The sequence below is a fragment of the Hemitrygon akajei genome, chromosome 12 (genome assembly GCF_048418815.1).
Source record: "Hemitrygon akajei chromosome 12, sHemAka1.3, whole genome shotgun sequence".
NCBI classification, from domain to species: domain Eukaryota; kingdom Metazoa; phylum Chordata; class Chondrichthyes; order Myliobatiformes; family Dasyatidae; genus Hemitrygon; species Hemitrygon akajei.
The window spans coordinates 14,320,534-14,335,837 of record NC_133135.1 but is presented as its reverse complement, the minus strand read 5'-3'; the positions used below and the strand labels follow the sequence as shown (position 1 = coordinate 14,335,837).

The 15,304-nt window shown below is 41.7% G+C and overlaps 1 protein-coding gene across 1 annotated transcript in view; it reads left to right on the top strand.

Annotated features, from left to right (window-relative positions):
* The first annotated feature begins 9,703 nt into the window (after positions 1-9,703).
* Positions 9,704-15,304, top strand: part of LOC140736726 (protein BCAP-like) — a 94,303-nt gene continuing 88,702 nt past the window's right edge. Inside the window, exons 1-2 of the mRNA XM_073062599.1 lie at positions 9,704-9,758; positions 10,786-10,891. Of these exons, the coding sequence (XP_072918700.1) occupies positions 10,787-10,891 (105 nt within the window). The 5' untranslated portion in view covers positions 9,704-9,758; position 10,786. The remainder of the gene's footprint in view (positions 9,759-10,785; positions 10,892-15,304) is intronic.

The window sequence follows — 15,304 nt, the reverse complement described above, 5'->3', positions numbered from 1 at the left end:
CTCAGGACTGTATTAAGAGCACAAAACATTGCAGGCATTACAATAAATAATAAACAAGGCAATAGGCACAGTAGAGGGCAGTAAGCTGGTGTCAGTCCAGTCTCTGGGTATTGAGGAGTCTGATGGCTTGGGGGAAGAAACTGTTACATAGTCTGGTCGTGAGAGCCCAAATGCTTAGGAGCCTTTTCCCAGATGGCAGGAGGGATGCAGGAGGGATGTGTGAGGGGTGCATGGGGTTCTACATAATGCTGTTTCCTTTAAGGATGCAGCATGTAGTATAAATGTCCATGATGGTGGGAAGAGAGACCTCAATGATTTTCTCAGCTGACCTCGCTGCAGGGTCTTGCAATCCAAGATGGTGCAATTTCTGAACCAGGCAGTGATGCAGCTGCTCAGGATGCTTGCAATACAACCTCTGTAGAATGTGATGAGGATGGGGGCGGGGTGGGAGATGGACTTCCCTCAGCCTTCGCAGAAAGTAGAGATGTTGCTGAGCTTTCTTTGCTATGGAGCTGGTGTTGAGGGACCAGGTGAGAATCTCCATCGGGTAAACACCAAGTAATTTGGTGCTCTTAACAATCTCTACCAAGGAGCTGTCAACGTTCAGCGGAGAGTGCCCTTCTGAAGTCAACAACTATCTCTTTTGTTTTGTTCACATTCAGAGACAGGTTATATACACTGAGTTGTGTACTTGATCCGGAGGAACGCTGTTTCACTAGGCTGTATACATGCATACAGTTCAATGACAATAAACTTGAACTTTACTGCATCTGACTTTCCAATGGGATTTTCATGTGTACTTGCCTTGTAGAATATGCTCCCAATGATTTCAGTTGTGCAACATGAAAAATTCCCTTACGGAAGCTGCAGAGAGAACATTTGTTGATGAGGGGAGGATGCAAATTATATAAATTGTTTAGAAGAAAATAAATTAATAAGTAAAAGCTGTAGTCTAAAACAAAGAATAATTAATTATGTGGAACTATGGCTAAATCATTTTCCTTTTATGGTACCATAACTCAAATCAAATCCTGAAGTACAAGTAAATTACACAACAAAATGATATCAAAACATATGTAACCATATCACAATTCAAAGAGTCCACTGAGACATTTACTGTAATCAAAGGATTTATGACCCTTGTATAATGTATCACTCCTAATGAGGAAAACGACTCTATTTCATAGACTATGTGAAAACAGGAAATCATGGGCTGATTAGTCTCATATCAGTGATAGGAAAGCTACTGGAGTGGTTTCACTGGGATGAGATTTACTTGCATTAGGAAAATTGTGGACTGATTGAGGACAACCAGCATAGGTTTGTGCCTCTCTCATGCCTCTGTAATTCTCTTTACTGTGCTGTAATACTGATACATCTGACTTTAGCTTCTTCTCAAATTTCAGGGCAAATTTGATCGTATTATGATCACTTCCTCCATAAACTCTCTAATCAATTCCAGTTCATTGTACAACCCTCAGTCCAGAATAGCTGATCCTCTAGTAGCTAAACCATGAGCTGCTCTAAAAAGCCTTCTAATAAGCACTCTAGAAATCCCTCCTCCTGTAATCCAGCACCAACTTGATTTTCGTAACATTGCTCTTTCGGTATGTATTTTCTTTCCCTCGTAATTTGTAGATCACATCCTTACTACTGTTTAGGGGTCTGTATACAATTCCCATCACGGTCTTTTTACGCCTGCACTTCCTTAGCTTTATCCACAATTATACAACATCTTCTGACGCTATGTCACCTCTTTCAAATCTTCTAATATTCTGCCTGGTTAGTCTCAAAGTTGATGCATTAACATTGGTTTCTCCAATTCCTGGTAATTTATCCCCTCCTACTTTTTCTTTCCATTCCTCATTCTGGTTACATGCTCACCCCTTTTCTCCCCCTTCCTCCTCACTTGCCCATCACTCCCTCTGGTTCCCTTCCTTCACTTTATTCTATGGTCCACTGTTCTCTCGAGTTTGATACTTTCTTCTTCAGTCCTTTACTTCTTCCATCTGTCCCTTCCTAGCTTTCCAGTTCATACCCTTACACACCCACCACACCTGGTTTCATCTATCACCAGCCAGGTTGTACTCTTTCCCCTCCAATCACCTTCTTGTTCTGGCTTCTGCCACCTTCTTCTCCAGTCCTGATGAGAATGTTGTCTGTTTATTTCCTTCAATGGATGCTACCTGACCTGCTGAGTTAATAGAACATAGAATAGTACAGCACATTACAGGCCCTTCAGCCCACAATGTTGTGCCAAACCTCAAACCCTGCCTCCAATATAACCCCCCACCTTAAATTCCTCCATATACCTGTCTAGTAGTCTCTTAAACTTCACTAGTGTATCTAAACTTCACTAGTTCCTAAAGAATTTAGTGCTGTGAGACTCAGGTTTACAATATTGTAATATTTCACTTTTTTTTCTAGTTGTAAGGTCAGAAAGAGGGATGTTCACCGCACACTATTCAATACCATTTGTGACTCCTCAGATAATGATGTAGCCCACAACAAGCTGTAGTAAGACCTAGATAATATCCAGACTGATGCTAATCATGTCCAAGTTCAATTTTATTATTTAATTTTGTTGTATATGTGACAATTTTTCTCCGGACCACAGTGCACCCAGAACACATATATCACACACAACACCTAAAACAAAATATTACCACAAATAAGTTAATAATAATTCAAAATATATCAGAATTGTGCAGCACAAGTAAACAGTAAAAGGGGGTGAGGTTGAGCAACATTCATGTCACACAAGTGCCCAGCAATGACAGTGACAATATTCAACAACAACAGAAACTCCAGCTGTCACCTCTGATATTCAATGGCATTACCCCACTACCAATATCCTTGGGGGGGGGGGGGTTGTAGTTACCATTATCTGACCCAGATACACAATGTGACTACAAGAACAGGTCAGGAACTTGGAATCCTAATAAGTAAGTCATCTCCTAACTTCCAAAGATGTTGCTGGGACTTGACGACCTGAGTTATAGGAAAAGGTTGTACAGATTATGACTTTATTCCTGGTAGCGCGGCAGAATGAAGGGAGATTTGACAGATGTATGCAAAGTTATGAGGGGTACAGATAGGGTAAGTGCAAGCAGGCATTTTCCACTAAGATCAACTGAGACTAAAACTAGGTTAAGGGTGAAATATTAAATGGGAACCTGAGGGGGAACCTATAACCATATAACATATAACAATCACAGCACAGAAACAGGCCATTCCGGCCCTCCTAGTCCGTGCCGAACTCTTAATCTCACCTAGTCCCACCTACCCGCACTCAGCCCATAACCCTGCACTCCTTTCCTGTCCATATACCTATCCAATTTTACCTTAAATGACACAACTGAACTGGCCTCTACTACTTCTACAGGAAGCTCATTCCACACAGCTATCACTCTCTGAGTAAAGAAATACCCCCTCGTGTTTCCCTTAAACTTTTGCCCCCTAACTCTCAAATCATGTCCTCTCATTTGAATCTCCCATACTCTCAATGGAAACAGCCTATTCACGTCAACTCTATCTATCCCTCTCAACATTTTAAATACCTCGATCAAATCCCCCCTCAACCTTCTACGCTCCAATGAATAGAGACCTAACTTGTTCAACCTTTCTCTGTAACTTAAGTGCTGAAACCCAGGTAACATCCTAGTAAATCGTCTCTGCACTCTCTCTAATTTATTGATATCTTTCCTATAATTCGGTGACCAGAACTGTACACAATATTCCAAATTTGGCCTTACCAATGCCTTGTACAATTTTAACATTACATCCCAACTTCTGTACTCAATGCTCTGATTTATAAAGGCCAGCGTTCCAAAAGCCTTCTTCACCACCCTATCTACATGAGACTCCACCTTCAGGGAATTATGCACTGTTATTCCTAGATCTCTCTGTTCCACTGCATTCCTCAATGCCCTACCATTTATCCTGTATGTTCTATTTGGATTATTCCTACCAAAATGTAGAACCTCACACTTCTCAGCATTAAACTCCATCTGCCAACGTTCAGCCCATTCTTCTAACCGGCATAAATCTCCCTGCAAGCATTGAAAACCCACCTCATTATCCACAACACCTCCTACCTTAGTATCATCAGCATACTTACTAATCCAATTTACCACCCCATCATCCAGATCATTTATGTATATTACAAACAACATTGGGCCCAAAACAGATCCCTGAGGCACCCCGCTAGTCACCGGCCTCCATCCCGATAAACAATTATCCACCACTACTCTCTGGCATCTCCCATCTAGCCACTGTTGAATCCATTTTATTACTCCAGCATTAATACCTAACAACTGAACCTTCTTAACTAACCTTCCATGTGGAACTTTGTCAAAGGCCTTGCTGAAGTCCATATAGACTACACCCACTGCCTTACCCTCGTCAACATTCTTCGTAACTACTTCAAAAAATTCAATAAGGTTTGTCAAACATGACCTTCCATGCACAAATCCATGCTGGCTACTCCTAATCAGATCCTGTCTATCCAGATAATTATAAATACTATCTCTAAGAATACTTTCCATTAATTTACCCACCACTGATGTCAAACTGACAGGTCTATAATTGCCAGGCTTACTTCTAGAGCCCTTTTTAAACAATGGAACCATATGAGCAATACGCCAATCCTCCGGCACAATCCCCGTTTCTAATGACATCTGAAAGATCTCCGTCAGAGCTCCTGCTATCTCTACACAAACTTCCCTCAAGGTCCTGGGGAATATCCTGTCAGGACCCGGAGATTTATCCACTTTTAAATTTCTTAAAAGCGCCAGTACTTCCACCTCTTTAATTGTCATAGGTTCCATAACTTCCTTACTTGTTTCCCACAGCTTACACCATTCAATATCCTTCTCCTTAGTGAATACCGAAGAGAAGAAATCGTTCAAAATCTCTCCCATCTCCCTCGGCTCCACACATAGCTGACCACCCTGATTCTCTAAGGGACCAATTTTTTCCCTCACTATCCTCTTGCTTTTAATATAACTGTAGAAGCCTTTCGGATTTACTTCCACCTTATTTGCCAAACCAAACTCGTAACTTCTTTTAGCTTTTCTAATCTCTTTCTTAAGTTTCCTTTTACATTCTTTATATTCCTCGAGCAATTCCTTTACTCCATGCTGCCTATATCTATTGTAGACATCCCTCTTTTTTCGAACCAAGTTTCTAATATCCCTTGAAAACCATGGCGCTTTCAAACCTTTAACCTTTCCTTTCAACCGAACAGGAACATAAAGATTCTGTACCCTCATAATTTCACCCTTAAATGACCTCCATTTCTCTATTACATCCTTCCCATAAAACAACTTGACCCAATCCACTCTCTCTAAATCCCTGCGCATCTCCTCAAAGTTAGCCTTTCACTCAGAGAGTGGTGTCGGAGCAAGCTGCCAGCAAAAGGGGAGGATGCAACATTTCAGAACTTTGGATAAGTACACGGACGGGAGGGGTATGGAGGTCTATGGCCCAGGTGCCAGTCAATGGGATGAGGGAGAATAACTGTTTGGCACTGACTAGACAGACCAAAGAGCCTGTTTATGTGTTCTAGTGCACAATAACTCCATCCACAAGATTCAAGTCGGGAACATGATGAAATACTCTCATCATGCCTGGATGAGTGCAGCTTCAACAACATTCACAAGGTTCCATACAGTACAGGATATCATAAACACAAGGGATTCTGCAGATGCTGGAAATCCAGAGCAACACACCCAACATGCTGGAGGAACTCAGCAGGTCAGGCAACATCTACGGAGTGGAATAATGAGTTGACGTAGCAGGCCGAGCAACACACATTGTTCGACACCCCATCCACAACTATTCACTGACACACATTAGCAGCCATTTTTTACAGTCTTGCAGGATACACTCTAGCAATTCACCAAGACTCCTTAAACAGCATCTTCTAGACCTACAGTTTCATCCAGTTAGGAGGACAAGAGAACCAAAAGTATGGGAAACAGCAACACCAGGAAGATGCAATTGCTACCATACCAGTTGAAAATTTATGATATTTTTAAATCCTCAGGCACTAGGAGCTATACAGAAAATTAGCTAAAATTACATCAACATGCCAGGCAGCATCTATGGAAAAAGCACTTTTTTTCTGGGCCGAAACTGAAGTCCCTCCTGCCAAAGGGTCTCGGCCTGAAACGTCAACTGTGCTTTTTTCCACAGATGCTGCCTGGCCTGCTGAGTTCCTCCAGTATTTTATGTGTGTTGCTTGGATTACCAGTATCTGCAATAAAATTACAACAAGTTTACTCATGATCTCATTTAATGATAACGCAGGTGTGATGGATTAAATGTCTTATATACCTTGCTATAATACGGAATGAACCATTTCAAGTTCCCAGGGCTCGCTGTTCTTTCATTGGAAACATTCAAAAAATAAAACTACTATTAAGGTTTCTGTCCAGACTTCAGGGGCTACTCTCTCAGTCCATCTTCGTTAGCTGCAAGTCAGCTAGTTCATTAGTCCTACACCCTTCTTCTCGCTCACCAACGACTACTACCCCACGTTTGCCTCCCATACTCCACAGCATCGCACCTACTCTCAAATCCCCCTCCACCAAACCTCCCTCCCCACCACTTTCCCTGCCATGCTCTCTTCCCTGCATATCCTTCCTCGCAGTACTTCCTCTCCTACATCTTTCCCACATCACTTCACCCCATCACCTCGCTACAAAAACCTCTCTACTCATGCTCCACCTGCTTCAATCTCCCCCCAGCACAGCCTTCACACTCTCCCGAGATCCCTCTTTCGATACCCTTCCTACCAAAATCAAACCCCTATCTTCCCCTTTCCTCTCATAAACCCTCCCAATGACATCTCCCCCAGCACAGCCTCTCTTCCTCCCTCCTGCCTCTCATTTCCTCATCTTGACTTCTCCTCCCATTAATAATCTCCTCAGATTCCCCTCCTCTTCTTTTCTAGCCCGCACAAACCCTTGCTCGGGTCCCTCCAGGTGATCTGACAGCCGGAATGTTTGGTCCTCCCACACCCGGCCCGGAGCTCACTGCGGACAGCAGCCGGCGTACAGCTCCGCTCCGCCCCCCGGCTGCGCTGGAACCGGCCCCGCAGTCTGCGGGCAGCCAATCAGCAGCGGCGCCCGGCGTCAGGCAACAGCGGCTTCCAAGCACGGTTCGTCTCCCTGGCATCGGGACCGGCGCTCCCCTCCCGGGCTGCATCGGCAGGAAGAGACGCAAGGTAAGGGATAGGGATGTGTGGAAGGATGAATGAATGTAGGAGGAGGAGACTGGATGGTCGGAAGTTAGAGACGGGGGTTAAGGGGGATGGAGCTGGTATCTGGGGACGAGGGGAAAGAGATTGGAGGAGGGAGTGAGAGGTGGAGGTTGGAGTTAGGGTTCGAGGTGGTTAGGAAAGGGGAGAGGGGAGAAGGTTGGGGCGAGGTAGGGAAGGGGAGAGGAGGAGAAAGTTGGAGGAAGAAATAGGAGGTTGGCGGTGTGATGAGGGGTTTGAAGGATGGGTCAAGTGGAAGGAGGATGGAGAAGGAGTGAGGGGCTTGGAGGATGCTGTAAGTGGAAAGGGAATTATAGATTAAAGTGGTTGAAGGCTTAATGATCTAAGTCACAGTGAGCTAACCAGCACACTAAGTATGATCACTTACACCATTTCCTTTATTTTTAATTACACAGATTATCTGTGTTTTGCTGAGGGAACTCAAATTGACCTAAATTGACTCAAGTTATATTTAGCTTATGTCCATATCTGTAGTATGAGCAGAGAGAACAAAGCTAAGCCTATAACTAAATCAGCAAGTGCTGGACTCAGCAATATCAGAAGAAGTGAGCTTCATGACTTTCAACAAGGATGGAGAAGTTATGGCAGCAGGTGAGCCATAATGCCATACATGATGGAGAACATCAATGAAAACATGAGCAGATGTACTTCAGTAGGAGTTTGAAGAGATTTGCTATGTCACCAAAGACTCTCGCAAGTTTCTACAGATATACCATGGAGAGTATTCTGACTGGTTGCATCACCGTATGGCAGGGGTGTCAAACTCATTTTAGGTCACGGGCCGGATTGAGCAAAATGCAGCTTCATGCGGGCTGGATCAGTCGGACGCGTGCGAACGCAGCTTTCGTTGCCTCCGTTTTTTCAGCCTGCTCTCATGTGTCTCAGTCTCTGCTATAACTACAAAGTGTTTCACTTTACAAATTCTGTTTCTTATGAAGAAGACTGCCGAGCAAGACTGCCGAATAAACACTAAAAACCCTGAAAACCTGGTACCTGAATAAACTCAGCATTAGCCATATCATACGCCATAGGCGCTTCGATTACTGGGGCCAGCTTTAATAGTAATTAGATATTATCTCGCGGGCCAAAGATAATTCCACCGCGGGCCTTGAGTTTGACATATATGCTGTATGGTATGGAGTGTCCAATATACATGATTGTCAAAGGGTTGTAGGCAGCCAGTACAAACCTCCCTACCATCAAGGACATCATCAAAAGGCAATGCCTCAGGAAAGTGGCTTCCATCATGAAGGACCCTCACCGTCTGGCTCATGCTCTCATCTCATTACCACCAGGCAGGAGGTACATGAAGGTGCACACTCAATATTTTAGTAAGAGCTTTTTCTCCTCTGCTGTAAGATTTCTGATTGATCTATGAACTTGGGAACCACACCCTCACTATTCCTCTTGCAATACTTGTATGTACTTTTTATTGTAACTTGTGCAAGAACTGTACTACGGCCACAAAACAACAAATTTCACAACTTATGCCAGTGACAATGAACCTGACTCTGATTCTGAATTGGATACTTCCATCTGAATCATACTTATGTTTCAATTTGTTGGTAGGGATCAAGGTCAGGTTGGTGGGGTTCCTGAAAGGTCAGCATAGACGTGAACTGCAGGACTTTCAAAGACTTTGGAGAGGAAAAGAAAATGGGAGACACTAAGATTGTTGATGCTTGTGTTCTTGCAACCATTTCATCTTCTGGGACAAAGGTAATGGCAGGTTTAGAGAGTTGACATAGCAGGAGGAGAGCTATTAATAAAATGGTTTCATCTAACATGCAGGAACACAATAAACTGCAAAAAGAGCATCAGAACCTGATGCAGGATCTCAAGCCAAATCTTCAGCAAATTCCTTTTGCCTCCACAGAAGTTGCCTGATCAAATGAATTCTTACCAGCACTTTGTTCTCTTCCTCCAGATTCCAGCATCTGCAGACTCATGTTTCTCTAACTACCCTGAAGGTCTGAAAGAAATGATTAAGTGATTATATGATAAAAAAAACTCCCTACAAGATCATAATACCTAAATATGTCAGAATATTACTACAATACACCAGATTTACAGTATAGCACAATTAGCTGTTTCATAAAATTATTTTCAGATTTTAGGTATTTTAAATATGTGTTCTGTATTTACTGCTTACTAAAACAAGCATAATTTCTATTACCAGTTAAAAGCAAAGATTTATTTTTAAATCTGTTTTTTTTTATTCTAGGGTTTGAGGCCAAGTGTTCAGGGTCCTGATATTGGTGAGTCTGGAGTTCAAGGCCTAGTGTTCACTGATCAGCAGGCCCTGGGGTTGATACCAAGGATCAAGACTTGAGAGTCAAATTGGAACTCCAGAAGTTGAGGCCTGTTGGCTGAAGCCCTAAGTCTGCAAATCTTCGTGAGTCTGCTGGGTTAGTCGAAGCCCCAATGTCCACAAGTCCAAATCAAAGGGTCTTTCCTGGAGTTGGAAGACAGTGTATGTGTGTGGGAGGGACAAACAAAACTTGTTTTGCTGATGTTGTTTTGTTGTTTGTTGTGTTCTGTTTTGTTGTGATCTATCTTGTTCTGCCGAGCATTGTGGGCATGCTGTGTTAGCGCTAGAATGCATGGTGATACTTCAGACTGCCCAATTCTCCCGGAAGTTCCGGGAGTCTCCCGCATATTGATAGCGGCTCCCTGACGCCTGCAAGTTATATACAATATCCCGGAAATTGATATTTTAGGGAGAGAGGAAGAGCATCCTGATTGATCTCTCTTTGTGCTAAGTAGATCTATCAGTTTTCTCTGTGGGTGGGCTTTACAGTCAACCTCTCTCTGTCTTTCATTGTCCATCAGTTCAGTTTAGTATCCTGAAGCACCATGGCAGAATGTTCCAAAACAAAATAAAACGTATTTCACCCCAGACTACACTAGAGTTACCCCTGCCTAATAGGGGTCAATAATAATGACAGTGTTGCTTGCTGCACTGTTTGCAACAGTGACTTTTCTATTGCCCATGGTGGGTTAAATGATTGTAAAAGACATGTTGAGGTGAGTTTAACAGTACAAGGAAGGTTTGCGGAAGAAATAGAAAAGCTATTTGCATTAGTATTTAGCTATTAGCATTGAGACTGCCAACAAAATACTCAACAATTAATATATATATATGTAAATAGTTTCAATATGTGATCAAATATACTGTGTTCTTTCATAATCGAATGTCCTGTATACATACACCCTTGGAGGCCGACCGGGGGGGGGGGGGGGGAATATGGGGATGCGGGGGGTGGGGGTGCTACTTCCCTGAAATGAGTTTTTGCAGGGTGGGATGTCTGATACTTATGAGCTGCCCCAAGCATACCAACGGGTGTGTTGGTTGTTAATGGAAAGGTCGCATTTGACGCTGCATAACAACAAATTTCTCAGCGTATGCCAGTGATATTAAACTTGATTCTGATTCTGATTCAGATTCTGATAAATAAATGAATCTTGAATCATTATCTTTCCTATTGAATTTTCTTTAGGATGAAGTCAAGACCATCTTTGCCTACAGTCAATGTCTATCTGAATGAAGCTACTCCTGTTCGTGTTCATATTCAGAAACCCAAGCTGCTGCCTTCTGTTGTGGAAGTAGGTAAAAATGATGTCAGTCACTTATATGATTGATACCTGATAAATATTTGGAGAAAGTCTTGGCTGAGGAACAAAAGGGGACAATTGAAGTTCTTGTATATGGCATTTTGTGGTGATTTGTAATGTACTGTCTAAAAAGAATAAAAGTAGCAGATTAAGTAGCAAAGTATAAAAGAGAATTGGATGATCAATTAAAACCAAAATAACTTACTGACTATGCAGAAGGATGGCATAACAGGAGCTGACATGGACATTATGGGTTGAATGTCTCCTATGCAATATCATTCTAGGAATCTAAATTTTCCTGTTGGCACATAGATGAAAGAAAAAGGCCTAGATAGAGTAGACATGGAGAGCATGTTCACTATAGTGGGGGTGTCTAGCTCCAGAGGGTACAGCCTCAGAATAGAAGGACATCACCTTGGAACAGAACTGAAGAAGAATTTCTTAAGCCTAATTCTGCTCCTATGTCTTATGGTATTGTGGGAGAGAAGGGCAAGATTAATATTAGAGTAGGTTAAGAGGTTGGCAGAACATCGTGTGTGGAAGGATATGTTGTGTTACACCTTTACCAAAGTACTAAATGGGGATGAGTAATAAGGAGATAAGGATAAAAAAGAAAGAAATACTTGCTCTTGTATGATATATTTCATTTTCATTCCAGGACAACCCCAACAGCTCTACCTTCAGCTATTCAGAGGCACAGTCACTGTTAAGTATTTAGGAGACCCAGTAGTCGGTTTCTTTCATGGGAAGCTCCCAGAAATACCTGGCTGAAGATGACCCAATTATTTATTATAGTAATGTAGGTTAAAGGATAAATATTATGCACATATAATAATACAGGTATTTTACCTCTTCTTCAAGTTAATGGTAAGGGATTTTTGACATCCACTCCACAAAAGATAGTTAGCCTTGGTTTAATTATTAAACTTTAATACATCATCAGAAAAGCCACCTTTCCCAATGGCCCTTTCACTCCTTAAAGACCTGGCTCCGAATCTTCTAGACCACAATCTCTCATCTTTAACTTTCTTGCCAATCTAAATAGTGTCTCTGCATCCACCATGGGTTCCATACCGAGGGTATTTTCTCCCAGTTATTACAGGTGTCCAAAGGAAAGCTATCAGCTGAGTCAGTCTCAGAAGAGGAAAACTAATGATTGCTGCAAATCCAAAACTTTTCTGTGCAGTCAAAATTGCAAACGGGAAGTAAGTTAACAAATCAGATTATTCTTTCCTTGTAAGCAAAGGCAAAAATAGATTGTGCATCTTTTTTTTAAATTGTTATGAAAATGAAAGCAAAAGTTTTTGGAAATATATTTTTTAGGGTGATGATTCTGATCTAATTAGAAACATAGAAAACCTACAGCACAATACAGGCCCTTCGGCCCACAATGCTATGCCAAGCATGTATTTACTTTAGAAATTACCTAGGGTTACCCATAGTCCTCTATTTTTGTGTACCTATCCAAGGGTCTCTTAAAAGACCCTATTGTATCCACCTCCACCACCGTCGCCAGCAGCCCATTCCACACATTCACCACACTCTGAGTAAAAAAACTTACCCCTGACATCTCTTCTGTACCTACTTCGAAGCACCTTAAAACTGTGCCCTCTTGTGTTAGCCATTTGAGCCCTGGGAAAAAGCCTCTGACTATCCACACAATATGCCTCTCATCATCTTATACACCTCTATCAGCTCACCTCTCATCCTCCGTCACTCCAAGGAGAAAAGGCCGAGTTCACTCAACCTATTCTCATAAAGCATGCTCCCCAATCCTTGTAAATCTCCTCTGCACCCTTTCTATAGTTTCCACATCCTTCTTATAGTGAGGTGACCAGAACTGAGCACAGTACGCCAAGTGGGGTCTGACCAGTGTCCTATATAACTGTAGCATTACCTCTCAGCTCTTGAACCCAATCCCATGGTTGATTAAGGCCAATATACCGTATGCTTTCTTAACCGCAGAGTCAATCTGCGCAGTAGCTTTGAGTGTTCTATGGACTCGGACCCCAAGATTCCTCTGATCCTCCACACTGCCAAGAGTCTTACCATTAATACTATATTCTGCCACCATATTTGACCTACCAAAATGAACCAACTCACACTTAACAGGGTTGAACTCCATCTGCCACTTCTTAGCCCAGTTTTGCATCCTATCAATGTCCTGCTGTAACTTCTGACAGCCCTCCACACTATCCACAACACCTCCAACCTTTGTGTCATCAGCAAACTTACTAACCCATCCCTCCACTTCCTCATCCAAGTCATTCATAAAAATCATGAAGAAAGGGATCCCAGAACAGATCCCTGAGGCCCACCACTGGTCACCGATTTCCATGCAGAATATGACCCATCTACAACTACTGTTTGTCTTCTATGGGCAAGCCAATTCTGGATCCACAAAGCAAGGTCCCCTTGGATCCCATGCCTCCTTACTTGCACAATAAACCTTGTTAGTTGTGCTAATTACTTGTTAATTGGAATGAAATTTAATACATAAATTTAATAGAGGATTGTATAGCATGGAATCATGCCCTTTAGCCCAATTCATTTATGCTGACCATAGTATCCACCAATCTAGCTCTGCGAATGGCCTGCATCCTTCTCAACATCTCTGTTCAAGTGCTTATCCAAATATTTTTAATGTTGTTATTGTACCTGCCATGAGCACTTTATCTGGTAGCTTGTTCCACATATACACCAACCTCTGCTTGACGAAGTTGTCCATCAGTTCCTTTCAAATCTTCTCCTCTCACCTCAGACCAATGCCCTTTCAGTTCCTTTTCCAATGGAAAAAGCTATGTGCTTTCTCTATCCCTTATGATTTCATGCACCTCTCAGTTTCCTATATTCCAAGGAATAAAGTCCTGCATTACCTTTCCCTATAACTCAGACACTTGAATCCTGGCTGAATCCTCATAAATCTTGTCTACCCTCTTTCCTGTTTAATGATGGCTTTTGTATTACCGAGTGGCCAAAATTGTGCACAGTACTCCAAATGCGATCCCACCAACATCTTATACAACTGCAATATAATGTTCCCACTTGTAAACTCAGTGCCTCTGACTGATGAGAGCCTTCTTCTCTTCTTAACCACCATGTCAACCTGCACTGCTGCTATCAGTAAACCACGTACTTGTACATCTAAGTCCATCTGTTCTGCAGCATTCTCTTTATATTATACTCCCTGTAATAGTAACATTTTTAATTACATCCAGGTTGTTTCCAATGCATTAAATTATTAAATCCTGAGCAAATTTCTTCCGTACATACAGTACTGTGCAAATGTCTAGGCACATGAAAACAAAATATGTAAACCAAAGATGCTTTCAAACATAATGACCACCCTTTGCCTTTGAAACTGCTTCAGTCCTCTTTGGTACACTGTCGTGCCCTTTTATAAGAAAATCGTCTGGTAGGTTGTTCCAACCAACTTCCGCAAACTTTGATTGTCTCATTTGCTTCTGTCTCTCCAGGTAATCTCAGACAACCTTGAGATCAGGGCTCATCTGAAACCATTTGAAAAATCTGGTCTGCCTAAGGCTTGTGCACAGTACTGTACGTGAAATACTAGACAACATTGACGTAGTATAGAGGTGCTTTGAAGAAGACTTATATTTTATCCCAAGTTTGGTTGGAATTGGGAGTGCAGAGACAGATGCTGTCTTATCCTTTAGGAAGTAATTAAAGGGGCAGTGGATTGCCAAGGCAAAGGAAGTTATGGACCAAATGCTGGTAAATTGGATTAGCTCAGATTGCTTGCTTGATTCTCAGCATGGGCACGATGGGTCAAAGGGACTGTTTCAGTGCTCTATATCTTTGGAACTGGATTGTATAGTCCAATTTATATGAAATAGTTTTCATTCAATTGTGAAAAATGCTATTTGATAAATTATATTGTATTTTTCATATTTATCTTTCATGAAGCAGAAACTACAAAACTTGTTTTATTGAACTTCCCAATAATCATGTGTGATTACACTGATGCAGGAAGGCTTTGTGATGGCACTGGGCTTGCTGACTGCAAAGTTCTAAACTCAAACGAAGATCTTCAGCACTATCTGATAGCTAGCTATGGTCTCCTCATTACAGAGAGGTTATACTGTAGCTGCCTACTCTTGCAAGACTAGTTCACTTCCTTGAAGGAGGTATATTGATGTCATTTGATCAATTAAAAAATAAATATAAAATATCAAATAATACTCTTTTCTATTATTTTCAATTAAAAGCCTATTTACGAGAAAAGCTGGGACAAACAATGTTGATGCCAAAACCTAGTGAAATAGAAATATTAATTCAGAAAGGAAAAATTAAAAAATTTATATCTTGTATGTATAATTTGATTCAAAAGCAAACAATTAAGTTAGGAATTCATAAATCAAGGCAAAAATGGGAATCTGATCT